General features: G+C 34.8%; 3 protein-coding genes across 3 annotated transcripts; 1 reads left to right on the top strand and 2 right to left on the bottom strand.

The window, feature by feature from the left end:
• Positions 1 to 9,248: 9,248 nt before the first annotated feature.
• LOC104800287 (transcription factor TRY-like) lies at positions 9,249 to 10,090 on the top strand. The gene is made up of 3 exons (XM_010523078.2): positions 9,249 to 9,446; positions 9,599 to 9,686; positions 9,803 to 10,090. Exons 1-3 carry the CDS (start codon positions 9,377 to 9,379, stop codon positions 9,957 to 9,959), a joined length of 315 nt encoding a protein of 104 aa, XP_010521380.1. The 5' UTR covers positions 9,249 to 9,376; the 3' UTR covers positions 9,960 to 10,090.
• Positions 10,091 to 10,646: 556 nt separating this feature from the next.
• Positions 10,647 to 13,915, bottom strand: LOC104800286 (mitochondrial carrier protein MTM1-like). The gene is made up of 10 exons (XM_010523077.1): positions 13,477 to 13,915; positions 13,275 to 13,364; positions 12,994 to 13,122; positions 12,657 to 12,716; positions 12,384 to 12,554; positions 12,161 to 12,263; positions 11,839 to 11,930; positions 11,552 to 11,698; positions 11,352 to 11,410; positions 10,647 to 11,138 (listed from the first exon to the last, which is right to left on the bottom strand). Exons 1-10 carry the CDS (start codon positions 13,756 to 13,758, stop codon positions 10,991 to 10,993), a joined length of 1,281 nt encoding a protein of 426 aa, XP_010521379.1. The 5' UTR covers positions 13,759 to 13,915; the 3' UTR covers positions 10,647 to 10,990.
• Positions 13,916 to 21,907: 7,992 nt separating this feature from the next.
• Positions 21,908 to 23,355, bottom strand: LOC104800285 (ethylene-responsive transcription factor CRF4). The gene has a single exon (XM_010523076.1). The coding sequence runs from the start codon at positions 23,158 to 23,160 to the stop codon at positions 22,093 to 22,095; it is 1,068 nt and encodes a 355-aa protein (XP_010521378.1). The 5' UTR covers positions 23,161 to 23,355; the 3' UTR covers positions 21,908 to 22,092.
• Between the last annotated feature and the right edge of the window lie 4,387 nt (positions 23,356 to 27,742).

Below are 27,742 nucleotides of genomic sequence, written 5' to 3'. Positions count from 1 at the left end.
AACTCAGTTAAAAGACCCAAACCTTCATAACAATCTGAGAAACTGAAATCCCTATATTACCCTTCAACCCAAAACTTCCTCATTTTACTCCGAACCGGTTTCCTGATTAACCAGGCTTCTATTTCTCAAATCTGGGATTGACATCTTCAATAACCAAATCAGACCAAATGGGTTTCTACAACTTTTCGAGACCCAATTTGTTCTGAGGCACCAATTCACAACAAACTCCACCTTGGGGCCTGCAGAACTAATCGAACCTTGTGTGGATTGCCTATTGATCTCTCTCGTTTTATTTCACTTAAGTACTGGTGATTTTCAGCAAGTTCAGTAAGTGTCTGAACTTACCTACAGGCAGTGCTTTCGTCAACATGTCTGCCAGATTGTCCTCTGTCCGGACCTTCAGCACTCTCACCTTGTTTTCTATCACGACGTCTCGTAGGAAGTGTAGTCGAACGTCGATGTGCTTTGTGCGTTCATGATGCACATTATTCTTAGCTAAACATATCGCACTTTGCGAATCGCAATGTATGTCAACTGAATCTTGCTGAATTCCCAATTCATTTACCAAGCCCTTTAACCATAAGGCTTCTTTGAATGCTTCTGCTAATGCCATATATTCTGATTCAGTCGTTGATAAGGCAACAATGTGTTGAAGTCCCGATCTCCAGCTGATGACGTTCCCTCCGATGGTGAAGACATAGCCAGTGACTGAACGACGTTTGTCCAAATCTGTAGCGTAATCTGCATCACAATAACCTTCAACCAGGAATTTATTTTCACGAGTATATTTCAACCTCAGGCCCAAACTTCCTTTTATGTACCGCATAATCCATTTAACCGCCAACCAGTGCTCATTTCCAGGTTTGCTCATAAATCGGCTGACTAATCCGACGCTGTAAGCTAAATCTGGACGTGTCCCGATCATGGCGTACATAAGACTTCCGACTGCATTCAAGTACGGTGTAGAGTCCAAGTTCAAAGCCTCCTCGTTATGTTCCACGCTTTTGAGCTTAAAGTGAGAGCCCATAGCTGTATTTACTGTCTTTGCATCTGACATACCAAACGTATTTAACACCTGATGCAAATACTCTGCCTGTGACAATGTTAGAATCCCCTTATGTCTGTCCCGACTAATATCCATACCTAAAATCCGTCGAGCATCTCTCAAGTCTTTCATCTCAAACTGTGTGTTTAGCAGATTCTTCAGCCTTTGTATCTCTGATCTGTCCTCCGACTCTACCAGCATATCATCGACATATATAAGCAAATATATGAATGATCCTTTCTGATTTTTCTTGAAGTAGACGCATTGATCGAATTTGCTCCGCTGAAATCCTTGTTCTATCATGAATGTATCGAACTTGATATTCCATTGCCGTGGAGACTGATTTAGACCATATAATGATTTCTTCAAGAAACAGACTTTTCCCTCTTTGCCTTTGACGCTAAAACCTTCAGGTTGCTGCATATGAATCTCCTCTTCTAAGTCCCCATGTAGAAATGTCGTTTTCACGTCAAGTTGTTGTAATTCCAGATTCTGAAACACACAAATAGCAAGAAGAATTCTGATCGAGACATGCTTCACTACTGGTGAATATATCTCATGGTAATCTATTCCTTCTATTTGTGAGTATCCCTTGGCCACAAGTCTGGCCTTGTATCTTGGTTTCTCGACTCCAGGAATTCCTTGTTTCTTCTTAAACACCCATTTTGAACCTATGATTCTTTGGTTCTGAGGTCTGTTAACCAAGATCCAGGTTTTGTTGTCCCTTAAAGATTTCATTTCCTCTTCCATGGCTTGAAGCCAGAGACTCTTTTCCTTAGACTGCATTGCCTGCAAATAGGTTTTGGGTTCGTCTAGCTCAATCTCCTTAGCAACTGCGTAAGCAAAGCCTGCTATGCCTTCTTCTCTATACCTCTTGGGAGGATTTATAACTCGTCTTTTTCTGTCACGAGCTAACTGGTAGTTTGTCAAATCCTGATGTGATTGTTCCCCCGCCGTCTGGTCAGTGATGTTTTGTTCTTCCAAAACTATGTGCTCTTGCTCATCCTGGTTATCATTTTCAGCTTCTTCATTTTCTGTTTCTGAGTCTTCAATCTGCAGATTTCTCGAGGCTCCACCTAAAGACTGTAGTCTTCCTCCTTGTTCTGCCCTATTAGACTCCCTTGTCTGGTTTTCGAACTCAAAACTAGCCATTTCCCTGATCCTTTCTAAGGGTGCACTGTCGTTTTCTTCCTTTCTTTTAATATCTTTATACACCCATTCCTCCTTGAAGATGACATCTCTGCTAATCTGAAGTTTCTGTTCTTCCAATAACCAAACTCTGAACCCCTTAACACCTTGAGGGTAGCCCACAAACACTGCTCTCTTGGCTCTTGGGAAAAGTTTTCCCTGACTCGAGTGGACACATACCAATGCTCCAAAACGTTTCAGGTTTTCAAGCGAAACTTTTCTGTCATACCACATTTCTTCTGGTGTCTTAAACTCTATGGCTCTGGATGGTGATTTATTTATGAGATAAGCAGCTGTTGATGTTGCCTCTGCCCAAAATTCTTGACCTAAACCTGAATCGCTTAGCATACTTCTCACCTTGTTCATGAGAGTCTTGTTCATTCTTTCCGCGACACCATTCTGTTGCGGTGTATATGTACACGTCCTGTGCCTTGCTATTCCATGTTCTTTACAAAATTTATCAAATTTCTGATTGCAGAATTCGAGCTCATTATCAGTCCGTAAGTGCTTGATCCTTTTTTCTGACTGATTCTCGACCAATGTCTTCCATTATGCGAACTTCATAAATGCTTCGTCCTTAGTCTTTAGTGGATAAATCCATACTCGTCGAGAATAGTCGTCGATGAAGGAAACGAAGTACTGAGCTCCACCCAAAGAGTGGGGTACTGATGAGGAGCCCCATATGTCGGAATGAACATATTCCAGAACTTGCTCTGAAACATGTCTTCCTTTAGGAAAACTTAACTTCTGAGTTTTGCCGAAAATACAGTCTTCACAGAAGTCTATATTGCTTATTTTGTTGATGTCGAGTGCCCCTTGTTTAACCAAGATTTCCAGACCTTGGTTACTGATATGACCCAGCCGTCTGTGCCAAATCAAAGTTTCGTCTCCTTTTTCAGCGACTTGTCCTTCTGCAACCAGTGTTACTCCATCAAGAACATATAACCCCCTTTGTAGATATCCCATCAGAATCGGATTCTTGCCTCTATATACCTTGAGCTTTCCTTCGTGTGAGTTAAAACTGAGTCCTTGTTTATCTAGAGCTCCAAGTGAGATTAAATTCCTTTTCAAATCTGGTATATACCTAACTTTACTCAGAATCTTTATCGATCCATCACCCAACTTCAGCTTTATCTCACCTATTCCTCTAATCTGACAAGTTCCACTGTTACCCATCATCACCATACCTCCATCTGATTCCTGCAAGCAGTTAAACTATTCTTTCTGAGGCGACATGTGAAACGTGCAACCAGAATCGAGAATCCACTGATCAGAGGGATCCTGATCTGTAACAGCCAGAACCTCAGGCTCGAGATCATTTCCTGATACTGCAGCAGCTTCTCCTGATCCTTTATTTTGTTTTTTAAAAAATCTTTTTCGGGTTCTGCACTCCTTCTTGAAATGTCCTTCTTTACCACAAAACCAACATCCTTTTTCATACTTCTCGGGTTTATCAGATTTTTCGGATTTCTCCGTTGGTTTTATTTTTCCCTTTTTCCACTTTTGTTTCTTCTGGTTCCTTTTGTCACTCTTTCTGAAATCCTTGTTCTATCATGAATGTATCGAACTTGATATTCCATTGCCGTGGAGACTGATTTAGACCATATAATGATTTCTTCAAGAAACAGACTTTTCCCTCTTTGCCTTTGACGCTAAAACCTTCAGGTTGCTGCATATGAATCTCCTCTTCTAAGTCCCCATGTAGACTCTTTCCTTTAACCAGAAGCCCTTCTCCCATGTTTGTCTTGCTTTTTGCATTATATTCCAATTCCTTAGAGTATATTGCAGATGTCACCTCTTCGAAGGTAATCGAGTCTCTTCTTGAAAACTTCAAAGTGTCCCTGAAATTCTCATATTTGTCAGGTAAAGAATTTAGTAAGTGCATTACCTGATCTTCCTCTGGTATTTCCACTTGTAGATCACTAAGATCCGAGATGAGTTTTCTAAAGGTGTCGATGTTATCTTCCATTGATTTGCCATCCTCCATCTTGAACATACTGAACTTTTGCTTCAGGTACATCCGATTTGGCATTGATCTGTTCATGTACTCTTTTCCGAGAACCTTCCAGATATCCTCAGCTAGTTGCTCGTTCTTCACCTTCCTCATAACCTGATCAGACAAATACAAAAGAATCAGGTTACGTACCTTTCGACTTTTCTCCTGCCGAGACCTTTGAGCCGATGTTGCTTCATCTTTATCCTCTCCTTTGACCTTTTCCTTTGATGCTTCAGACTTGACCTCCATGCTTTCTGTTTGCTTACGTTCTTGAAGAACATATCCTTCTTTCAGCACTTCGTTTAATCCGAGCATCTCCAAGCTTGCTAGGACTTTCTCTTTCCAAAGAGAGAAATCCCCCTTTCCATCATACTTCTCAACGTCGAGCTTGATCACCATTGGTGTTGACGCCATTTTCTTCCTTGACTTTGAGTCCCGAAGTCTTGATTAACCACCAAACTTCAAATTCTTCCAAGATCTTGCAGATTTCGTCGAACTTGCAAGAATCTTCCCGGATGAATTTTAGATTCAGATTTACCTCTTGAATCCAATTGACGGAAGAATCTTTACCCAGCCTTCGACCATGCTCTGATACCACTTGTGCTTCCAGCACCTACTGATTCGATCAGCTTCTATTTGAGAAAACGAGAAAGAAACAAACACGAACACACAAGAATTTTACGAGTTCGGATCAGTGTGATCCTACGTCTCGGCCGAGAGAGTCTCGACAATCCACTATGATTCGTGTTTACAGAAACTTGAGAAGCATCGCACACAAGAACCAGCAAGCTTTCTCAGAGCTTTTACAGGAGAAGAATGAAAAGTGAAGTACCGCCATTGAAGATTCTCGAAGCTCAGTTAAAAGACCCAAACCTTCATAACAATCTGAGAAACTGAAATCCCTATATTACCCTTCAACCCAAAACTTCGTCGTTTCACTCCGAACCGGTTTCCTGATTAATCGGGCTTCTATTTCTCAAATCTGGGATTGACATCTTCAATAACCAAATCAGACCAAATGGGTTTCTATAACTTTTCGAGACCCAATTTGTTCTGAGGCACCAATTCACAACAACATCTTTCTACTCTCTCTTATGATTTCCACCTTTTGTCATTGTTTTGTTTTGAGTTTAAATATGGTTAGTGAGTAGTTAGCTAGTTGTGGGATGAGGGATTACCTCTCATGTAAGGATACTTGTATTCACCTTTGGACCCATGATTATGTTTGTTTATACTTTCAAACTCTTGCAATGAATGAAATTTGTGTTTCATGCTTATCTTTCTCTTCTCCCTCTTGATTGAATTTCTTAGAAAACTTAGTGTTCATTATTTTGGTGAGGTCTTTGTTTGAGTTTGGTTGCTAGAGATTTGTGAAAACCTTGTGGGTAGATCTTGGAGTTAGGATTTGCATGGAAACATGGTGTCTTGACCCATTAGCTCATTCATTCAATGGGTTGTGGTTAGATGCGAAGAAATTCGATTCAACTTAACCTAGGATTATGACAATGGTGTTTAGTGCATTCGAGATTTTTCTAAACCGCGAAAGTGGATAGAGTGGTCTCTTGGATAGTGGGTATTCGACTCGAAAGAGTCAAACCCGACTTTAGCCTTTGAATCCCAAATTTTAGAACAAAATGTTTAGTCCATTATCCTTTACGGCATCCTTGCATGATTGATGACTCTCGAATCTCATAACATTCCCATTTGATTGTCTTTCCACACTTTTTGGTTATTTGATTTCCCTTATTGCATTTAGTTATCCATAAATCCAAAAACCACAAAACCAATTTCCATCTTTATTTTTGCCTTTTTCCTAGTTTCGATTGATTCCTAATTTAATCGCATAAGTCCTTGGGTATATTTGCGGATTCGTTGTGTGTCGGGTTACAAATTTAAAGCTCGTCAAGCAAGTGATCAATTGTAAATAAATATAGTATATAGTTTATAAAATATGATTTATTTGTATAATTTCTAAGTTCTTTCATAAGTACCAAATAACCCCAAATTTAAAAAAAAACATTTTCAAATAATTATTTAGTTATAAATGGTTTTAATTTGGCGCATTACGTGGCACCAGATTTTATTTTATTTTTTTAACCAGCAATCAATTAGACTTGAAACGTAACGTGGTACCAGATACACAATTCAATTTTCGTTCAATATATTTAATTGTTTTTTTCATTACAAATTAATCGATTAATGCTTTCTAGTCAAATATTGTATAATAAATTCAATGCATAAGATGGCGTGATACTATATCTGCTGTTCAACGAAAACATTTGATACAACGGTAATCTTCATTGGCTCGTTTCCATACCTGAATCATAATAATCATAATAATAATAATAATGATGATGATGATGATGATGATGATGGAAAATTCTAAAAATATTTACACTTATCAATAACTGTTATAAAGTTTAGGTTTATTTATAATTTAATAATTAAATTGAGGTTTTAGTTGATAAAAAATAAAATTTAGATTTTATTTTATAAAAATTGATAAGTTAAGGTATTTTTTTGGGATTTTTTTCTAATAATAATAATAAATGGAATATTTGCATGTTGCATAAAGACAAGCATTAAAAAACATCATTTTATTTATAGTAGGGAGACCGTGGGTGCCCACCAACACCAAGCTTTGTTAAATCAATCGAATACAAGTCAACATAGATAATTCTGTCGATTTATTTAATTCTTCAGAAAATATATGAAATATAACGCATGGGTGCGTACTTGCGTACATTTATATGTCTATAACGTACATGTAACGATGTTCTGTCTGACGGTTCCTAAGATTACGACCAGGAATGTTAGTTGAATGGACAAATCTAAGCCTCTATTTAACAAAAAATATTACCAAGATATGTAATTGTGAGTATAAATACATAGTTTATATTATCCAGTATTATTGTATATGAATTTATATTTTGTGGTATCCTTTTAAATAAATATAGAATTAAATGTTTGTACTTCAACGGAATTAAAATTACAATACTCAAAAAATGAAATTGTAAATTATATAAATAGTGTTATTAATTTTCGGTTTTTCTCTGTTTTCGTATATACCTATAAATATGATTTACGATACAAGAAAGTTTAAACCTCAATAATTATCTGAAAAAATATATATTATATCAGTTTTTTTACGATTAAATTTTTACCTTTAAAACTAGCTTAACCAGGCCCACTATCAAAACCCAACTCCTTTTTTTTTTTTACCAGGCCGTCTTTTCTTATGAAAAATCAATATAATAGATAATATGATTTTATAAATTTCCCATAACCCCTAACTTTATTTATAGAATAACATGTGAATTACACTGGACCAATGAAGCGATCTTCACTATGTTTGGTGTGTATTATATATATATAGATATATATATATTCAGCTCGTACATTGTTTTTATTCGTCAATTTATATGATTATAATATATATATATATATATATATATAGAAGGAGTTCTACTCAGTACTTTAAATGTCTCAGATTCTTTTTAAAAAAAAGTTTCTACTATTTTTTCAGATTATATTATAGTATTGATCTGGACGATTTTTAAAGACAAGTTAAACCACATATTTGAATATCATTTTAATATATTTTTACATTTACCTTTTATCCCAAAAAAAAATCATTTTAATATTTTCCAAAAAAATCATTTTATAAAAAACATTAAAAATGGAAAAGAGTTAAAATGGACACCGCCCATTTATATTTTATTTTTCTCCAATCGAATACATCCATGTTTAACGAGTCATCACAATGATTAATGCAATTATAGCATTTAATTTCCTATTAGATTTCATAAATGCGATTCAATCTGTCGGTGGATAATTCGTCAGAAAAAAGAAATCAGCGATGGCAGTTACCCTAAAAGGGTGAGATGATCATATCGAGCTTAAGATGAAAATAACCAAAAATAGTAACAAAAATTAATAACTAGCATGCATATACATACTTTTAGCTTATCTAATGTTCTCTTATGGAAGACCATACGAGCCATCATCATTTTTAGTAGGCTTTAAAATAGGGGTGGACGTTTCGATACATCGCTCTGGGTTCGGTTTTGAAATCGTTCGGTTCAATTCTTTCGATTTTATAAAAATATGTACTTATTTCGATTCGAGTTTGATTTTTGTTAAGAAAATTTTAAAAAAAAATCTTTTTTTTTTTATTTTTAAAATTTTGATTCAGTTTTGAAAATTTTCGATTTTTATAAAAAATTACCATTCAGAAATTTTGAACGATTCGATTTGGAAAAAACACCATATTTTTCAGTTTGGTATGGTTCAATTGCGAAGAACTGTACCGAACCGTCCACCCTTAGTTTACACTATCTACCTCACATATTGTTTTGGAATATAATATTGAAAGTTGTAAAAATATTAGTTTGCCTGAATTTATTTGTTTTGGATTTGGTTGTGATATTAGGAGTTCTATTATAAAATTATGTTATATATTTAAATTTAAATTTATTCTATAATCAACAGTAACAAAAATATTGATTTACAATTGTAGATAAAGCTATAAGGTAAAGTTAAAAGATTTGAACAAAACAAACTGTACTTCCATGCAATATGTCATGGTTTCATGACTATAATGCATATTTTAAAGTTATGAGATTTTAGGTGTGATTTATTATATATTTAGATTGTTTTTTTATACATTTGTTGACCATTAATATATATATATATATATATATATATATTCTCCCTCTCTCCCTCTCTCTCTCTATATATATATATATATGTATATGATGTAATAGTATTGTTTAATTTAAGTTGAAAACGGAACAAAGCCCAATCATTTAAAATTCCAATGAAAAACTTCTCTCTCTCGGTCGAGTGTCAACCACAAGTCTTGAAGAAGCGAAAAGGTCAACCACACACAAAGCGATGGATTGAAATTATTAGTTTGGAAAGATTGTTCGTTGGCAAAAAAAAACAATAACAATGTTTCTCTATAAGACAACGCACTCCCAACTCCCTCTCTCTCCCACTTCACCTTGTCGCATTCCATTCCATTTGTCTTCCCTTTGATCTCTCTCTCTCTCTCTCTCTCTCTCTCTCTCTCTCTCTCCCTAGTTTACATTCACATACATATATATATATATAATTACATTACACAAAATATATATACATATATAATGGATAACACTAATCAACAACGACGCCGTCGTCTCAAGCAGCCCAAATCCACCTTCCACGAATCCGAAGGTGTAACTCTCTCTCTTCCTTCCTTCGTTTCATTTTACCTTTCTTGGGTTTTAATTATTTGATTTTTTTTCCCTATTTTATATGTTGATTTTCCGACAAAAAAAAGTAGGTCGCAATTCTCATTTTTTGCTTTTGGATTTGGCAATGAACAGAAGTGAGTAGCCGTGAATGGGAGTTTATCAGTATGTCCGAGCAAGAGGAAGATCTCATCTACCGAATGTACAGACTCGTCGGCGACAGGTACTTTTGTTTTAGCCATAAATACGTACGTACGTACGTGTACGTACGTACATGTGTACGGCGTATTTATTATGGCGTAAGTAAAGGAATTAGGGATTAAAAACGAGAAATCGCAGGTGGGATTTGATAGCGGGGAGGATCCCAGGAAGGCAGGCAGAGGAGATAGAGAGGTATTGGATCATGAGAAACAGCGAAGGCTTTGCCGAGAGACGAAGGCAACAACGCTTGAAGAAGAAATCCTCCCGAGGCCATGCCTCTTCTTCTCGTCCTTGACATTTATTTAATTATTATTCATAAAAATGAGTTATAGTTCTATCTTCATGAAGATAGAACCGGTTCCCTTTTTTTTTTTTTTTGTATTTAGAGGTGAATTGAATCGGTTAATGATTCGAATTTTGTCCCTTTTTTCCGTTTGTTTTTATTGGGTTTGCAGAAGATAGGGATAGGACCACGCAAAAGAGTATATTTAAATCAAAGCCGAACCTAGATCGAACCGCAATGCGTTGGTCCAATTCGGTTCTATTTCGGTTCGGTTTAAACATTTTACGTACGATGTGTTTCGGATCGATTTTAATTAATGGGTTTTTTCCTATTTGTATCATTAGATCAAACTTCAATGTATTTAAGCTATTAGGAAGTCAATGAATTGGGTAAGTGAATAAAATTAAAAGACACCATAAATTTGCAAATTCAACACATCGTATTATTTGACAAATCCAATAGGAGAAGTAAAACTTAGAAATTTCAAAATATAACCAAATTGCAGTGTATTGGTAGAATATTTAACTGCATTTCTAGAATAGAATTATAAAATCGAAATGCCAGCCTGTTTTTGTATGGATGACATTTTCTCATCTTGAATCCATACACGAATGATTTTTAAAAATATAATTTAAAACAATGAAATTGATAGAAGCATAATGTTTTCAATATTCAAAGCTTGTCAAAAAAGAATTACGCGTTTAAAAATTTATGAAAAAACTACATGCAGACAAAAAATGCAGAACTGAGACAGTCTCAGCAAAAAAACCAACAATTCCGCGAAACAAAAATCCCCTTATGCTCATAAACAGAGCAGATAACGGTTACTTGACACTCACGTAACCCTTCCTCTCTTTGCCTTTTCTCCCCCTAAACCCTAATGTCCTACGAACCTTATCCACAACAAAAAGAGTTGCCAAAAGCTTATTGCGTTTCTGGGTTTTCTCCAGAGTCATGTGATTAGTAAGCGTGTGTTAAGTTTCGTGAACTCGAAACTTCTTACTGTGTTCTGAATCTACTCGGTCGATCATGTCTTCAGAAACTCAACTCGTGTGCCCGGAGGAAGACGCGTACTGGCGATGTAGAACGTACTTCACCACCTCGTAGAAAGACACGACGATTCCGACCGATGGTCCTACACGCGCCACTCGTGGTCCGATTCCTGTGAACAGTCCCCTCATTCCTCCATCCCTGTCCCCCCAACAAAAGAACCCTTCACCGGTTAGACAAAACCCGATTTTTCCGGGCCGGTTTAGGGACATAGGTAAAGGTGGTATTGGCTGGCTCGTCCAGTGATATGGGTGTTTCACCATTCAATGGATTGAAACTCGCTCAAGCATCTAGGAAATAGTGACAGCATGTTCGAGGGTTATCCGGAAACAGAGGAAACTGGAAGAATCATACCTCCAAACCTCCGCAAGTGTCTGTCGTGTCGTCATTCTCATTGCCCTAGTAGGGTCCTTCTGAAATCATGTAAAAAGAAAATATGATAAGGAACGGAAAGAAGTATCTTCTTAACCAACGTTCTCAAGCAAGTTCCTACTACAGTTAATAGTGTATTATGAACTCAGAAGATGATGACGATGTAGCAAAAGAGAACACACCTCTATCTGTCTTCTTGTTTTTGCAACATCGAGCGGACACGTAGCAGCTGCAGCCATACTTCCAGCTACGAAACTGGCGGAGAAATTTGCACCAAGCACACCAAGAACATTTTCTTCATCCACAAGCCCGAGAAGCCTCTTCCTTATCTGTACAGGAGCAAAGGAGCTGAACTATCATGCATGATTATAGCTATGTATTTATAAACTGGTCTCAAACCGATTGGTTACATTGTTTAATGCTCACAATATGGCAAGAGAACAGGTAATTTGAAGGAACAAGAGCTCACAGGTTCAAGGGTCCCCCAGCAAATTGCGGAGAATGGAACATCACGAGCAAGTTGTGCGCCTAAGCCTCTCCATAGAACACGATACCTTTGCACTGTAACAAGAAGAGAGAAAAATCAGAATGTGGATTTCATTACCGGCTGCAAGTAAAGTTATATCGCGATCCATATGAATTTACCTAAAGTCATGACTGCTAATGAAGCAAGGGTTAATCAGTCATGCTTTAACGCAAATATGCCATCGGAAATACATTAGCATCCAAGAAATTTATCATACAGCTGATTGCCATGCCCGAGGCTGAAGTAAAAGGAAGAATCAACTTACAACTATTTTCATGGTTATTTGTGGCCTTCACTTCAGATACAACACCAATTAGAGTTTTAAAAACACCTGGGGGCTTCACACTAGCTTTTGCTTCTTTAAATGCCTATATAGAAAGTACATCAGGCAAGGTATCATGTGAATAAGGAAGTCAAGAGGAAAAAAAAAACATTTTTTTATGATCAAACACAATCCTCGATTTACAAAAACATACGCAACAACTTACCTGCATTCGCGTCCTTGCAAGTTCAATTGGATAGCACATTGTACAAGCTAGTGACCTTGCCAATGCTCCAGCCATGAGAGGCGTAAATGGAGTGGCAACAGGTGCATGCCGGCCAGCTAATTCTTCCAACCGATTGTGAAACAGATCATAGAAAGGAAGATAAATCCCGACCTGGGCAGAGAACAGAGCATTTCGAGAGTTCAAATCATTAGTTTATCAATAGAATTTCCTGACAAAAAATGCGGGTCAATCGAAACAAGCATGAGTACATACCATAGGTACAGCCAGGGCAAGACCGGCATTAGTCCCTCTCCACAGTCTTCCCAGTCCCTCCTGCACAATTCTCGGGGTTAGGGGGTAGAGAAATCTGAATATGCGAAAGGGCATTCGATATTGTAACTTCTGAGCAATAGCTTGTAGCCTCAAATAGCTCATACTATCCTACCAGCCCAAAAGATTTCTCACAACGTGAAAAACAAAAGTATCCAACTTTCCAACTAGAAACCAATCACAAAAACAGAATACGACAAAACCGAGATCCATTATGAGCTTTGCAGGTTCCTAATAAGATTAACTGCACAAAGATTGCACTACATAAAACTGGGCTCACCTGTCGTATGATCTTGTTGAAGACATCTAGTGTTCCTTTGTACTGGAAACAGTCGGGCGGGCAAATGGATACAGTACCATGAACACCAGCGCGTGAACATGAGGGCGAACACCTCAAATCCTTAAACATCTGAATCCAGGAAAAGTTCACATGTATTAAACAAACCCAGACCAGAACAGTTTGCTGAAAGATCAAATGATCAAAATCGAGTCGACACACAAAAGCCTTTACTTTTAATCAAATCTCAAGCTAAACAGAGAACCAGAGGCTTAAACATATACCATGTTTGGTCCAAACAACGCCATACGACCAATGGCGTTACTAAGAGGGTGAGAGTAAGAAATTCCGGCAGCTTGCGTTTGCAGCCTTGTCTGAAAACACAACATAAACATAATCAGATTCCGACAAATTTTGCCACAAATTCTCGGCAGCCAAACACAAAAAAGGGCCTTCTTCTGAGCAGATAAGAAAAAACAGAGTCACCTTTACAACATCAAGCGGGTTTACAATGACAGCAGACAAAAACGCAGCCCCGGCGGCGGAAAGAACTCTCTCCGTCAACCCTAATCTGTCATCCGACGTATTCTTCTCAAGCTGAGGCCGTGAATGTATACGAGACCGAATAGTATCAAACCCTCTTTCGTCTCTCGTATCGGGCGTCGAATCACCGACGGGAAGATCACTGCGTTCGAAATCCGCCGCCACAGACGATACCGCCATGTCCGAAGCCAACCAAGGAGTTGGCGCGCGCTCCGCTTCAACCATAGCTTATGCGTGTTTGAAAAAAGCCCTAGTTTCTGTCTTCCAGATTGAATCGATCTGGAAAGTTAACGTTGTTCGATCGAATTTATCGCATTGAGAAATTTCACAGAGAATTTCTCATTCTATTTTGGGAAAAAATAAAGAGAGTTTTGATTTTTTTTTTTTTCCTAATTCCTGGGAGAGAAGAGAACATGAAAAATATGTAGTCGTGGCAGAAGGGCAAAAACCACAAGGAACACCGAAGGGATCAGTGGGGAGCTGCACAGGAGAAGAAAACCCTCTCCAAACCGTGTTTGGGCTGTTCGAGTGAATTACCGATTCGATCGAACCAACCGGTTTACTTAACCAATGTCATTGCCAAAGACATTAACCGATATTTGGTCAAGAACCAATAAGAAAACGAGATTGACCGGTACGTTTATGCAATCATGATTCGAACATGCCATTTTTATGTGAAAGGAAATTTAAGATTTGGAAAGTTTTTTTTTTTTTTGTCGTAAACTATTTGGAAAGTTGCGTTGCGTAATCTCTCCTTGACGATACGCAATCTTTACCACTAATGAAGGGTTTATAAATAGATTTTAATAATCGATCTATTATGGTAATATTTCAAAAGCAAATCATATTATCAGATTTTCACTTTTGTTTTTTATTCGTAAAACAGTATCCGTCTGTATTTTACCACGATATTTCCGGTTAAGAAACCGGTACAGTGCGGCGGCTGGAGTCTTGATATTAGGTTAATTAATTAGAAATTAATATATTTTAAAATACAAAAGGAAAATATTTGTGGAGGAGAGGCACGTGTCGCGACGTGGAAACTTGCTGCTTTGCATGCGGTGTGCATGCTTCAACGTGTACCTCCCTTCCACGTGTCAATTTTAATTTTTCAATAATCAAAAAAATATTCGTGCATATCTTCCCTCGTTTTTATTATTTTTAATTTCTAAAACTCTAAATCCTAAACCCTAAAATAAACTTAAAACTATTACGACTACTAATTTTATAAGACTAAAAAATTGAATACTAAAATAATCGAAATCAAATATACCCAATAGACCGTGGACGAATGGTCAAACTTGGATAGAAGGTAACTCCACCTTGAGGTTGGGTGCTTCCGGATCGAAGGTTTACCTAGTCAAATGCGTCCGAAAGGTAACAGTTAGAGGTCCTCCGTTATCAAAAAAAAATTATATCCATTTGAAATAACATATACAAGAGACTCCAAGAACACAATGAATATCCATATTTTAATAGAACTCTTATGATACATACATAATCAGATGATAAAGTAGTCGACTAGATTCTCATATCATATGCTCCTTTGAATAAATCCACACACAATTAAGGCTCTTCGTCGACATGATTGAATTGGAATTGGAGTTTCCGGGGTGAGTTTATGGGCCTTGTACATGTTCCTTGTCGGGTCGGGTCGGATGAGGATCCATTTGCAGGAAGTACATGTATACGTATATGTATACGTATACATATATGTGTATGTGTATGTGTATACGTATACGTATATGTGACAAAACAAAGTGGGAGGGGTTCAGCTGTCCAAATGAGATGATTGGTGGTAAGGGTGAGGGGACACAATGGGAATGCCAAGTGAATGTTTTGCCACACTTTTATCGCCGTTACTTTTTTTTCTTTTCCATCATTGTTATTGTTATTATTATGGTGTTGTATGAGAGGTGGTTTTCGGAATTTTTGGATTTTAAAAACTGAAAAAATCAACAATTAAGTTTTTTAAAATTTGGTTTTCCTAAAAACCCGAAAATCTACTTTAGGGAAAAAATTAACTAAAAACCAAAAGTTACAATTTTTTAGATTTACAAACTTATAAAATTCAAAAGCCAAAAACCAAAAACTAAAAACTAAAAACCAAAAACTAAAAACTAAAGCCAAAAACCCAAAATAAAAGTCACTACCATTCAAAGCCTGAATATTTGTTTTTAAAGACCGTTTCGATCTTTATTTACATGCCGAAATTTATTAATAATCCCTTTTTGTTTTCTTTTTTTTTTTTGTTTAAACGGATTTTTTCCAGCTTTTCTTTTTTGTTTAAACGGTTTTCTTTTTTTCCAGCTTTTCTCACAAAGAAACGGGATCTTTGCTGCGGTACCATGCAAATCATTTTGGAACATGCATCCTTTGACCAACAACACATTCGGCACTCGCGTTATCTTCCTTTACACACGATGATGTCGGAGATTAATATTCATATATGTACATATGTTTATATATATGGGATTATTAACTCGATTTTATATCCATAAACGGAATATCAAACTATGACGATTCATTTCATTGCAATGAAATATCATGCATGCACCTAAAAGTTGTTAAAAATAAATAATTGGAGTGATCTTTCTCAAAAGACTAAACGATTCGATAAATCCGTGTAGGTCCCAACCCGCATTTGGAAAAAGTCAAACACAAAGCTTTGTAGGTGCAAAATGGGTCAACCCTCATTTAGGATTTTCATTCATATTTATTTTCGATTCGGCTATTCAAATTTCAAGAACAACGTGTATCTTCTGCCCCTTTCACATGTCGGCCCCAAAAAGGTTGTTTAGTTGTCTCCAATTTTAGACTTTATGCTCATTTTATATGATATTTGAAATGGGTGCAAAAAATATATATTATAGTTTAAATTCGGATTGAATATCCAAATATCGGAAATAATAACAAAACAATTTATATTTATTAAAAATTATAAATTTACTTTTTGTTTCTCGTAAAAAATTACTATTCTCGGAGGATATAAATGAGGGGTTTGACCAAATGATTGTGATTAAGGCCGATTTGTTTTTTTAAAAAAATGCACAAATATGCAAAAGAAATAAATAATTAACCTTTTACTATTTTTAGCTTTAGGTTTTGCTACTTCTAATTAATTATGACCTTATCTAAAAGATCTTCAGCCGTTGGAAAAACTCCATATTCTCTTCAAGATTGGAAATTAGTTTCTATGTATTTGTGCTTGCTTTGTATGTAAACCATATAAAATATTATCATTGTAAAAGTTATATATATATATATAGAATTGATAAATATTTAATTACATGAAAATCAAATTCAAGATATACATCAATTAATGTATTTTTTAAAAAATAAATTGATTTAATATTAAAAAATCTAAAATAAAAATATTTCAAAATAAAACAATAACAAAAATCACTTGGAATAATAAATATTTTTTAATTGAATCAAACTCAAATGAATAAAATTCAGATATAAAATTTAAAACTACAATGTAAAACAAATATTCGAAGAAAATATATGTTTTAGTCCTACACACCCAACTAAGTTCGTATTAATAGGCAAAAAAAATAAACTCTTCATTTTTCTGTAAAAATCAATTCTATATTAATATGATATTCATTATTCAGAATCCATTTTATGTAAAAATCATATTTTCAAAAATAGATGCCGCGTGTTCGAGCCATCAGATTGCTGACGTAATATGTGACACGTGGCTATCACGGATTGGCTTTGTAAGTTTGTATCATGTGACTGTGCACTAAAAAAGCAGACTCCATACGCAGAACACGTGAGGACGTACCCTTCTTGTCTCACCTATGCGTATGTATATTATGTATTATTATTTTATTACTGAAATAATTAGTAAAATAGTTTTCAATTATTTTGGGCCTTTCTTTTAGTTTATTTTTCCTTTATGGGCCCACTCTCAAGACCCATTAGTAGAAAACGTGATTCTGTGGGCCCATAAACTGAGGAAACGCATGGCTATGGGCATGCCACGTGGCTGGCGGTCTAGCGGATTGATTAGTCAACTAAGACAACATAATCAAAAACATCTACCAAAGTATGAAAATGTACATTTTTTATTTTTCTATTAACTTTCATTTGTATCTATAATTTATTCAACTTTTGGAATCGATACTTAATTTAATCGAATGGTTTTTCCTTTTGACAAATTTCGTTTAACCAAAATTATGAATTTATACAAAATAAAACTTCGTATTTCTTTGTGGTAAAAAAAGAAAAATTAAGAGATGAAAAAATAAAATATTTAAAAATATTTATAATAAAAAATTATTATATACATATATATATATATGTGTGTAGGGGTGGGCGTTTCGGGAAACGCTACGGGTTCGGGACGGAATAAATCGGTTCGGTTCTTTTGGTTTTACAAAAATAGGTACCAATCGGGTTTTTATTGTATTCGGTTCGGTTCGGTTTCGGTATCGGTTCGGCTCGGTTTCGGGTTTTATTAAAAAAATGATAGATTTCCTTTAAAAATATTCAGTTTTTCGGAATTTTTAAAATTCGGTTCGATTCCGGAAAAATTCGGTTCTCTAAAAATGGTACCGTTCAGAAAATAACAGCGGTTTCGGGTCGAAAAAAATACCGTTTTAACGGTTCGGTTCGGTCCGGTTCCGAAGAACCGAACCGAAGCCCAGCCCTATGTGTGTGGGGACCATATGAGGGGAAAAGACAGGCTCAAAGCAGTTGTGATGGCGGCAAACAGCTTGCAATAAGCTGAACAACTTGTCATCCTCCATCAATGCTCTTTGTAACATCTGCAGACACAAATAAAAATGCTTACATACGCGCGCGTGTGTATCTATCTATGTGGGCTTCTGTGAATGTGTGTGTAATGACCGATTATTTAAGACGAAATGTCTTGACATTAGTGTTTAGGGTTTCGTTTCTACTTGGTATATAATCATATAATACATATATAATCGTAATAACTTCGTGTATAAATACACCAAAGATGTCATTTCGACATTTTTACAAAAGTTCAGATCAGTTTTTATTGGATATCATTTTCATGAAATCTTCTGCATTGCATATTCATTATCCAAATATTATTGTATATATTCGAATTGATAATTAATTTATATTAGGTTATACCAAACCAAATGGCATCTAATTTGATTAAAAAAATATAATTTAAGAATTCAATGTAAAATTTTAAATCTAATCACAGCTTATGAATTGGAAATAATTGAAAATTAATTGAAAACGATTTACTTAAAATATTAAATAAATATATGCTTTCTAATAAAAAGATTGGAAACAAAAACAACTGAATTAAAATATAAAAAATTATACAAGAATCTCAACTAGATAGTTTAACAAATACTTCTTAGACAAAACCATCTTTTACATAAGTAGTCTTGATTACACCGACCCAACTAATTACATGTACTTTACCAAAAAAAAAATTAATTACATGTATATATAAAGACAAATATACATATAAATACACACACATATATATATATATATATAATTATGTTAAAAAAATATTGTTGGGAAAATATTACGTGAGATTGGGCAAGTTGGGTTATGTTATGGGGAAGTGTGAGCGCTCTTATTTTCTTTGGTTTTATTCAACCAAAAAAAGGCTGCAAATTAAATGAACGTAATGACAATTACGGCCTCAGCCTCTGCATACCACGATGAATTAAAGCTCTTTAGTTTTTTTGAATATAAAAATATGTATTTTGGAACAAAAACAAACTATAATATAACTATATAAGATTATCAATCATACACCGAATATATATAATATATAGTGAGTTGAACCGGATTAAGCAGTCTCGTATTGTTATAAATTGGAATAGACTATGGGTTTGAATATGTTGAATAACGTTTTTAGAGATTAGATTATCAATATTTTTTGTATAAAAAAATAGGAATGTTGTTTTTATGAATTGGTCGATTTAGAGAAAATAATTCAAATATATATATGATGTGGGTTTGTAGAACGAAATTTAAAGTCGATTGGATTTTGTAAGAAACCTTATAGTATGACAAAAAAAAAATAGGAGCAAACTTCCACGTTCGCTTATGTATATACACATACACGTACACATACATATCAAATTGATAATTTTCCAATTATAAGTACCTACATATGGTATAGAGTGGAAGTGAAGAACTATGGAAACCACTAATCCAAACCATATTATTTTGACAACTAAAAAAGTTAATTTAGAAAAATAAAATTATTATGGTTACAACTTGCATTTGCCTGTATCTCGATACCCAAAAAGGAAAACTTATATATATATATATATATGCATGTAACATAAAATAATTAATTATGATAAAAATAAATAAAACAACCTTGAAAAGCCTCACGTGATGCAGAAACATTATGATCCTAGGCTACGTAGCTTTCATATGTCTAACTAATTTAAGATATCTTCAAGCAATGCATGCCATAGATACATACATATATACACATGTTACACATGTGTCGGTGTGTATATATATACAAATATAAATGATATTAACACAAATGCACGCATGAATAGATATATGTAGATGCAGATAATTAGGGGTGGGTGTTTTGGTTCGGTTCTTCGGAACCGGATCGAACCGAACCGAAAAAACGGTATTTTTTCCAAACCGAAACCGTTCTTAATTCTCGAACGGTATTATTTTTAGAGAACCGAATTTTTCCGGAACCGAACCGAACCAAACTTTAAAAAATCCCGAAAAACCGAATATTTTTAAAGGAAATATATTTTCTTAATAAAATCCGAAACCGAACCGAACCGATACCGAAACCAAACCGAACCAACATAATATAAAAACCGATTAGTACCTATTTTTGTAAAACCGAAAAAACCGAACCGATCCATTTCCGTCCCGAAACCGAACCGTTTCCCAAAACGCCCACCTCTACAGATAATTATGACTCCATAGGAAACGCACATCTGAAGATTTTTTTTATGATGTGATAATATTAATTATTTGAGGCTTTTAAGTTAAAAATAATTTTATCTGAATTTCAGGTATGACATGTTGATTTCAGGAAAAAATAAAAAAATATATATGTTATTTGTTTTATAGTAATCATAGCGGTGATCATTTCATGGGTCGAGTGGAGCGGTGGCCCTGAATACATGAAAAATAAGTATAATAAAAATAACATCGTTAAAATTCCCATTGATTTATACCGTATAGTGTATATTGTGGATAGTAAATGTCAATATGTAACATTAAACAATATGATATTAAAAGTTATATAAATTTTGGACCGAACAGAGGCGACGTATGTCTCTGTCTCGGAGGTAACTCTGTTCGGACATGTCCCTGTCGTCACGTCACGAAAGCAAATTGCTACTTTATTTCTTTATTTATTATTATTATTATTATTATTAAGAATGTGATAAAATAAAATAAATACATTGCGAAGCATTTTAATTAGCACAATCTTTTTCCATGTAGAAATTATATGACAGATGTAATGTGTCACCTACTTTCCCCCGACATTGACCGAATTTTCAAATGAACTTTCTTCCCTTTTCCTTAATTTTGTCTAAATGTATAAATGTCAATGTTACCGAACGGCAAACAGGCAACTAAGGTTGGACACGGCAATTGCATAGCAAGTTCAATATTTTTGGAATTTTTATTAGATTTTTTTCTGATTTATTCTATTTAATTTGAGTTCTATCCCTATTTTATTTACAAATGAATTTTAAAAAAAAAATATTTATTTTAAAAAATTGTATTTGGTTGAAGTAGAAATATAACATAATAATGGTGGAAGCATGTAAAATTTGAGTGTTCCCATCATGTCGGGAAGGAGGCAAATAATATTTACTATTGTTATTTTTATTGTTCTTATTTGAATAAGGTGATACTTTTGGTACTCATATTTAATCTCCATATCTTGGAAATAATTATATCATATGGTTAGTGACATAATAATTGCTACTTTTTGCTTATTCCATCAACTATATATATATATATATATATATATATAATTTTGTTCATGGTATTTTGGTTGAAGCAAACTCCACAAAAAACAGGACTAAATTATAGGTTAATTTCCGAATTTTCCAATATATACAAATATATATATATATATATAAGTGTCTAGATATGTATATTCACTTTTTAAAGCCCAAGACAAAAACGTCACCGACTGAGTCAATGACCCAAACTACTCGGTCCACCGCCCACCGGCCACGGCCGAGATTTGCGCCTCCTCGTGTGGCCGTGACAAAGAGAATGCCACTCAGGATTTTTTTTTACTCTCCTTAATTTGATTAATTTATTATAATATAATTAAAATTAAACACGTTCGTCCAACTAGTAACATAAAGAGCAAGACTGATGCGACTTGAAATTATTTAAACTATTTTTTCTTCCAAAACTGTTTTTTACAAGCGGTTTACAAAAATTAAATTATTCCAAAAACAAATAATTAAACAAAAACACTCAAATGCGACCTCCCAAGAAAAAAATCCGGTTATAGCTCCTCGCAAAATTCCTCTCGCCGGACATAGTTGTCATCGGAAAACCGACCGCCGTTGAAACATCGCCGGTCTAAGTTACTCATAGAGCACTTAAGGGTTCGGGCATTACTAATAAATCTTCGAAATCGTTTATATCGTCGAGATTAAACTCCGGTAAAGGATCGGACCCTCCGATGTTAATGCCTCCGTCGAAAAACATATGGGCGAAGAAATCATTTTCCGGCATAATCTCCGGCATGGGTTTGTCGAAAATGGAAATCTCCGGTGGCTCGTTGAAGAAGTTGTCGAGAAATGGAATGTCCAGCGGCAACAAATCGTCGGAAGAGACAGATATACTTTTTCCAGCTTGGAACCACGGTGCTTCCGGCATATCCGATTCAACTGGAATGGTCGGTTTTGTGACCGGTTCATCCGGGAACCACGGCGATTCAGGCATCTCCGGTTTAACTGGTGGGGCCGGTTTTGTGATCGGTTCGGCTTCTTCGGACAAATGTGTTCTGAAGTTGAGAACCGATGTCGGAGACGAGAGATGATTAAGAGACTCGTCGGAGGATTCGCAACTCGACGACGTCGTCGCCACCGCCGTCGAACTGTTAGTCTCCGGCTTCTCTGGTTCTGACTTGTCCCGTCTCATCGCCGGAGGAACGACGAAGTTTGTGAGTGCGTCGCGTCCACGGAGGCGAATCGCGGCGTTGTCGTAAACGACGGCGGCTTCCTCCGCCGTGTCAAAAGTCCCGAGCCAAATCCTCCGCCGCTGATCAGGGTCACGAATCTCCGCCGCCCACTTGCCCCACGGCCTCTGTCTCACGCCTCTGAACTTCCTCCCGCCGGAGTTAATGGAAACCTTCACCGGCGACGACGGCGTCTCCACCGCCATCCGCTTCCGTGCCTTCGCCGGAACTGAAGCGGAGTGGTTACCGACACAGCTTGGCTCCACTCTGACCTCGTTTAAGAACCTCTTCACCCTCCGACGAGGAAACAGGGACTCACCCTCGTCGCTGGATGAGTCGGTGGCATCCGGATCGGTCACGGAGATTCGAACCATCCTCGATTCCGACCGGAGTTTCCCCGGCGACGTTTTCGCGTACTTTGTGACAAGGGCTCTGTGTTCCGTGTACTTTACATCCACATACTCCGACATCATCATCAACTTCTTCTTTTTGTGTTATATTCGCATCAAAGAAGTCTCAGAAACAAAACAGTGAAAGAAGAGATCAAAGCGATGACAAGATCTCTGCAAAAACAGAACAGGAAGAGAGATGAAACCAGAAATGAAAGACAAACACGGGATTTCAAAAGTGAAGATTTAGGGAACAGTGTTTGTTCAGAGTGAAGAGACCATCTCAAGCTCACTCTTCAAACCCTGCTTTATAGGATCTCTCCGGTTTAGCTGAAATTAGTAAATAATGAAAATAATTATTTAAAATGCTGATATTATTTTTGCATTTTGATTCACTTTCCCCCTTTCTCGTTCCCACAGGGACATTTCCGTAAATATGTCGAAACATTAGGGGTAGTATCGGTAATTACAAAAGGTGTTCAAACACTATAATACAATGCGGGAAGCGCATACATTTGAGCGAATGGTGTAATGACACGTGTCTAGATGGACTTGGCTCAGCGCGTGGGTTCCAGTCTCGAAGTCTGCGACTCTCGTCACGTGATCCCCCCAAGATACCCGGCTCCGGTTTATTTCACTTTAATCAGTCAGATTATTTTTAATTACCCCTTTTATTTTCATACAATAATATTAAATTTTAGTTATCACTAGCTTTGACCATAGGTCTAGTCTAATATACAATGAAAAGTAGTCATCGATGATATTTTAATCAAAACATATTGATTTTTTTTACCAAATAGGAATTAATGTTCCACGTCGTTTTTTAACAAATGGGTACATAAATGGAAAAAAATTTAAATCATTTTGATTAGAGATTAAACGGCAAAATTAGATATTAAGTGATACGATTTTAACAGCTAGTAATAACGTGGCGGGCAACCTAGGATTCGCCGCCATTTATAATTCAGTCATGGTACGTCTCTAGCCTTTTTCTCCTCTTTTTGTTCCATTCACGCGATCCTCACACGCGTGTGCTCCACGCTTTTCTAAAATTTGTTTTTTTTTTAATCGTTTCAAAATAAAATCTTCTGTTTCGATATTGCGTGCTCTAATTTTTCTTTTCTCTTAGAATTAATGGAACAATTAAGTGATAAAACTCGAAGACACTATTTTTTTTATTAGTTATTATATATGCACGTAGTATTTTATTTGACTCACGTATAAAATCATAATATATATGTAGATGATATTTTTACTTTTTTTTTACCAAATATTTAAGTCGACTTTTCCACCCTTCATTTTTCTATATTAGTTTACAAAAATATTGGATTTATATAAAATGTTAAAATTTTTACCAATTTAATTGTAAATTTTGTTCATATAAAAAAATTTAAAAACGTAGTTGGATTTGTGTTACTGTATAGATTCGTTCGTAATTAATTTTCGTTACAGAAATAATCAGCATCACGAAGGACCATTAAAATTACTGTAATCAACAACAGGACTAACTTAATTCTAAGCCTTCCAAAATCCAAACTAATTATAGTTTTTTTTTGTTTTATTTGAGTTTTAATGCGTAAATTGTTCAAGCCGTTGAGATTATATAGTTTCCGTAGAATAGTTTGTATTTTTTTTAAAAAAAATATAGTTTGTATTTTTTTAAAAAAAAATATTTACACTAAATCAAAGTTTTAACGTATTAATAAGTTTAATTAAATGACCCATGCTTGCATGTCTTTCTAATAAATGCAAATTAAGTGATTGAAACCTCTCAAAATATCTTATTTTATTTGTTTACATTTTAAATTTTCATAATGGATGTTCGTTCTCTGTAGTATAAAATTTACCGATTTTGTAATTGAACATGCACGTGGGGCCCAAAAACTAAAAATGAATAGAAAGCTTGACCGGTCGGTCGAAATATTCACATTATACACAAAATGTGTAGAGAAAAAAAAAGGTGTAACGCATGCTCTCTTTTTCTTTGGTCAATCACATGTCCACGTCCCCTCGTGTACGCCCTAATTAATTCAACTTTTAATTTATATTGTATAGTTTTTCTACGACTACCTTTATTATATAATCTAATTACATCATTTTCCGTACTCTCCCCATAATCTCTCCTTTAATTATTTGTTTATTAACACTAATGAACTCATAATATTAGTTTATTGCTTCTTTAGTCTAGTGTTAAAATCTAATCATAAATGCGAATTCATTCCCGTTATCTAAAAACACCTTTTATGGTACATTAAGAATGTTAATGTTGTATAATTTATAACAATTTATATATATATATATATATATATATATATATTTTTATTTATTTATTTAAAAGTATATAAAATAAAATGTGTCAATATAAATAATTAGATAACTCAAATAGGCATACACCATACGAATAATATGGTCCCAAAAGATCCCTAATGAAATTAGAATAATTGTTCAAAATTATTTTATCGATTCGCATATCTTGATAAATTCCATATTTGAAACGTAATTAATTTTTTTATATTTAATGTTATTTTAGCTAACTTGACAAATCAAACAACTACCTTGTTGGACACAGAGTTACGGCATAATAATGATAATATTAATGAGTACATTTTATGCCCTCTACTATGAAAAAAATGTCATAAATACGGACACTTGGTTCCCTGAGCTGCTACACACAAAAAAACATGTTGGTAAAAATGAAATAACTTTTCCTTATATATTCCATTGTTTCCAATATGTATTTTACATCCAAATAAAAAAAAAATTGGAAATAATATGATTAATTTTTTTTATTTTTAAACACAGACGGTTTTATGTTGGGTGTGTTATTTTATATGTCTCATATTCATACATAGTTAACTTTCAATTTCATACCAAGACTGTCCAAGTTTAATAACTTTCAGAACATACGACCAAATCATCCATGTTATACACCATTAGAAAGATAATTTTGATATCTACGAAACGATATCAAGAACATGCAATTCCGATAACGGTATAGAAAGTTATGTTCAAACCAACATCATTATATCAATATGATTTTTGTTTTAAAACCGGAAAACCAAATCCGAACCCACGGCGAACCGTGTCTCCTTAAAGAAATTATTCCCCGCGCGGTACCTACGGTTAATGGAATATATCCTCCCAGGATAGGACGGACGTACCTCACCGGAACAGTGGTACTTCAAACTCCGGTGCCTTGTCGAACTCAAAGCTCGGTTTGAATCACAAAGGAAAAAAGATGATTTTCTTTCTTTTGTAGAAAGCTTTTGTGTTAAACTTGATGTTCTTGTTGTGTCTAAAACATGAAAACAATCCTCCTATTTATAGGATTGAAAAACTTGTAACATTTTAAAAAAGCCATAAATATATGTAAGTTTTGTAAACAAATTGGAGAGTAACTTATAAAAATATCTCCATTCATTTAATTTAAAAAGAAAAACTCCAACATTTTATTATCCTATAATTTATGCAATGAAACGTCGACACACAAAAAATCATGATTTTTTTTTTGTTGTAAATAAAAAGGAAATGTAATCGATAAAATCATGGAGTTTTGTTAATATCCTTGGCCTTTGACTATTTGGTTCTCGCTGTCTACATTATTCAATGATAAATCTATACATACATATATACATACACATATACACACGTATGCCACATTCCATTTCCCTATTGTTTTGAAGGCATAGAATAACAAGGATTTTATTCACTAGATTATTAAGAAAAATGTTTTGGAATTTTATCATAATACATATGATTAAGGTCGGTCCACTTCGACCTTTCAAAGTCATGAGGAGATTGAATGTATAAAAATATCTTTCCATGTACGGATTATTTCGATACGAGAAAACTAGTTATACTATTAATTTGGTCAATTATAAAATTAAAAATAAAAGAGCGCGTGAGTGGCGCGTGAGGTTGCATGGGGAAGACGAGAATTGAAGATCCAATGTAGAGAGAGAGAGAGAGAGAGAGAGAGAGAGAGAGAGAGAGAGAGAGAGAGAGAGAGAATCCTTTGGATTGGCAAAGACAAACCCCAAGGTTTTAGTGCAGTGTTCTTGGGCTCTGTCCTCCATTGAGCCAAGTGACCATCTCTACATACACAAACATGCATATATATATATCTTATATATGTGTGCATATTATTCAATACCCAATATCATATATATGTAAGTAAATACGACAATTAGGAAAAATACAATGAAATTTGGACAAACTGAATCTTGCTTGTCTTCTCTCGATACGCATAAGACGCAGAAAAGATAAAGCCCTCATCGTTTTTCAGACACTGGTTTTCTGATTTGAAGGATACAAATAATGATTATTAAAAATATGTTTTAATGAATCTTTTTTTCTTTTTATCTTGGACTACATTTTGTTTTCTCCATATCCGATCTCTTTAATTTTTTTTTAAAAAAAGACGCTTATTTGGAAAATACGTACACGAAAACAGAGGAAAAAATGGAAAAAAATACACTAAATTTTTAGAAAACGAATATTTTACATAGTTATATAACTGCAATTCATATAGATTCCCAGTTTTGGAAAATTATAACGTCTTTAAAAAAAAAATTGACGATACTTAAAAGTTTAAAGAAATATGAACGTTAAGATATGGAAGATATTTTCAAGAAAACTAAAATAAAATAAAGATTTTGTGTAGATTTAA

Source organism: Tarenaya hassleriana, unplaced genomic scaffold, assembly GCF_000463585.1.
Source record: "Tarenaya hassleriana unplaced genomic scaffold, ASM46358v1 Cleome66, whole genome shotgun sequence".
NCBI lineage: Eukaryota > Viridiplantae > Streptophyta > Magnoliopsida > Brassicales > Cleomaceae > Tarenaya > Tarenaya hassleriana.
Note: the sequence above shows the minus strand (reverse complement) of the source record. Positions and strands in the feature narration are given on the sequence as shown.

What these genes read in the sequence shown, in the direction of transcription:
- LOC104800287 (XM_010523078.2), top strand. Translation starts at nt 9,377, where the DNA reads ATGGATAACACTAATCAACAACGACGCCGTCGTCTCAAGCAGCCCAAA. An exon ending in CACCTTCCACGAATCCGAAG is followed by an intron (nt 9,447 to 9,598) that starts GTGTAACTCTCT and finishes GGCAATGAACAG; the next exon opens with AAGTGAGTAGCCGTGAATGG. An exon ending in TACAGACTCGTCGGCGACAG is followed by an intron (nt 9,687 to 9,802) that starts GTACTTTTGTTT and finishes GAGAAATCGCAG; the next exon opens with GTGGGATTTGATAGCGGGGA.
- LOC104800286 (XM_010523077.1), bottom strand. Translation starts at nt 13,758, where the DNA reads ATGGTTGAAGCGGAGCGCGCGCCAACTCCTTGGTTGGCTTCGGACATG. An exon ending in TCAACAAGATCATACGACAG is followed by an intron (nt 12,717 to 12,993) that starts GTGAGCCCAGTT and finishes AGAATTGTGCAG; the next exon opens with GAGGGACTGGGAAGACTGTG. An exon ending in ACACTTGCGGAGGTTTGGAG is followed by an intron (nt 11,139 to 11,351) that starts GTATGATTCTTC and finishes TTGGGGGGACAG; the next exon opens with GGATGGAGGAATGAGGGGAC.
- LOC104800285 (XM_010523076.1), bottom strand. Translation starts at nt 23,160, where the DNA reads ATGATGATGTCGGAGTATGTGGATGTAAAGTACACGGAACACAGAGCC.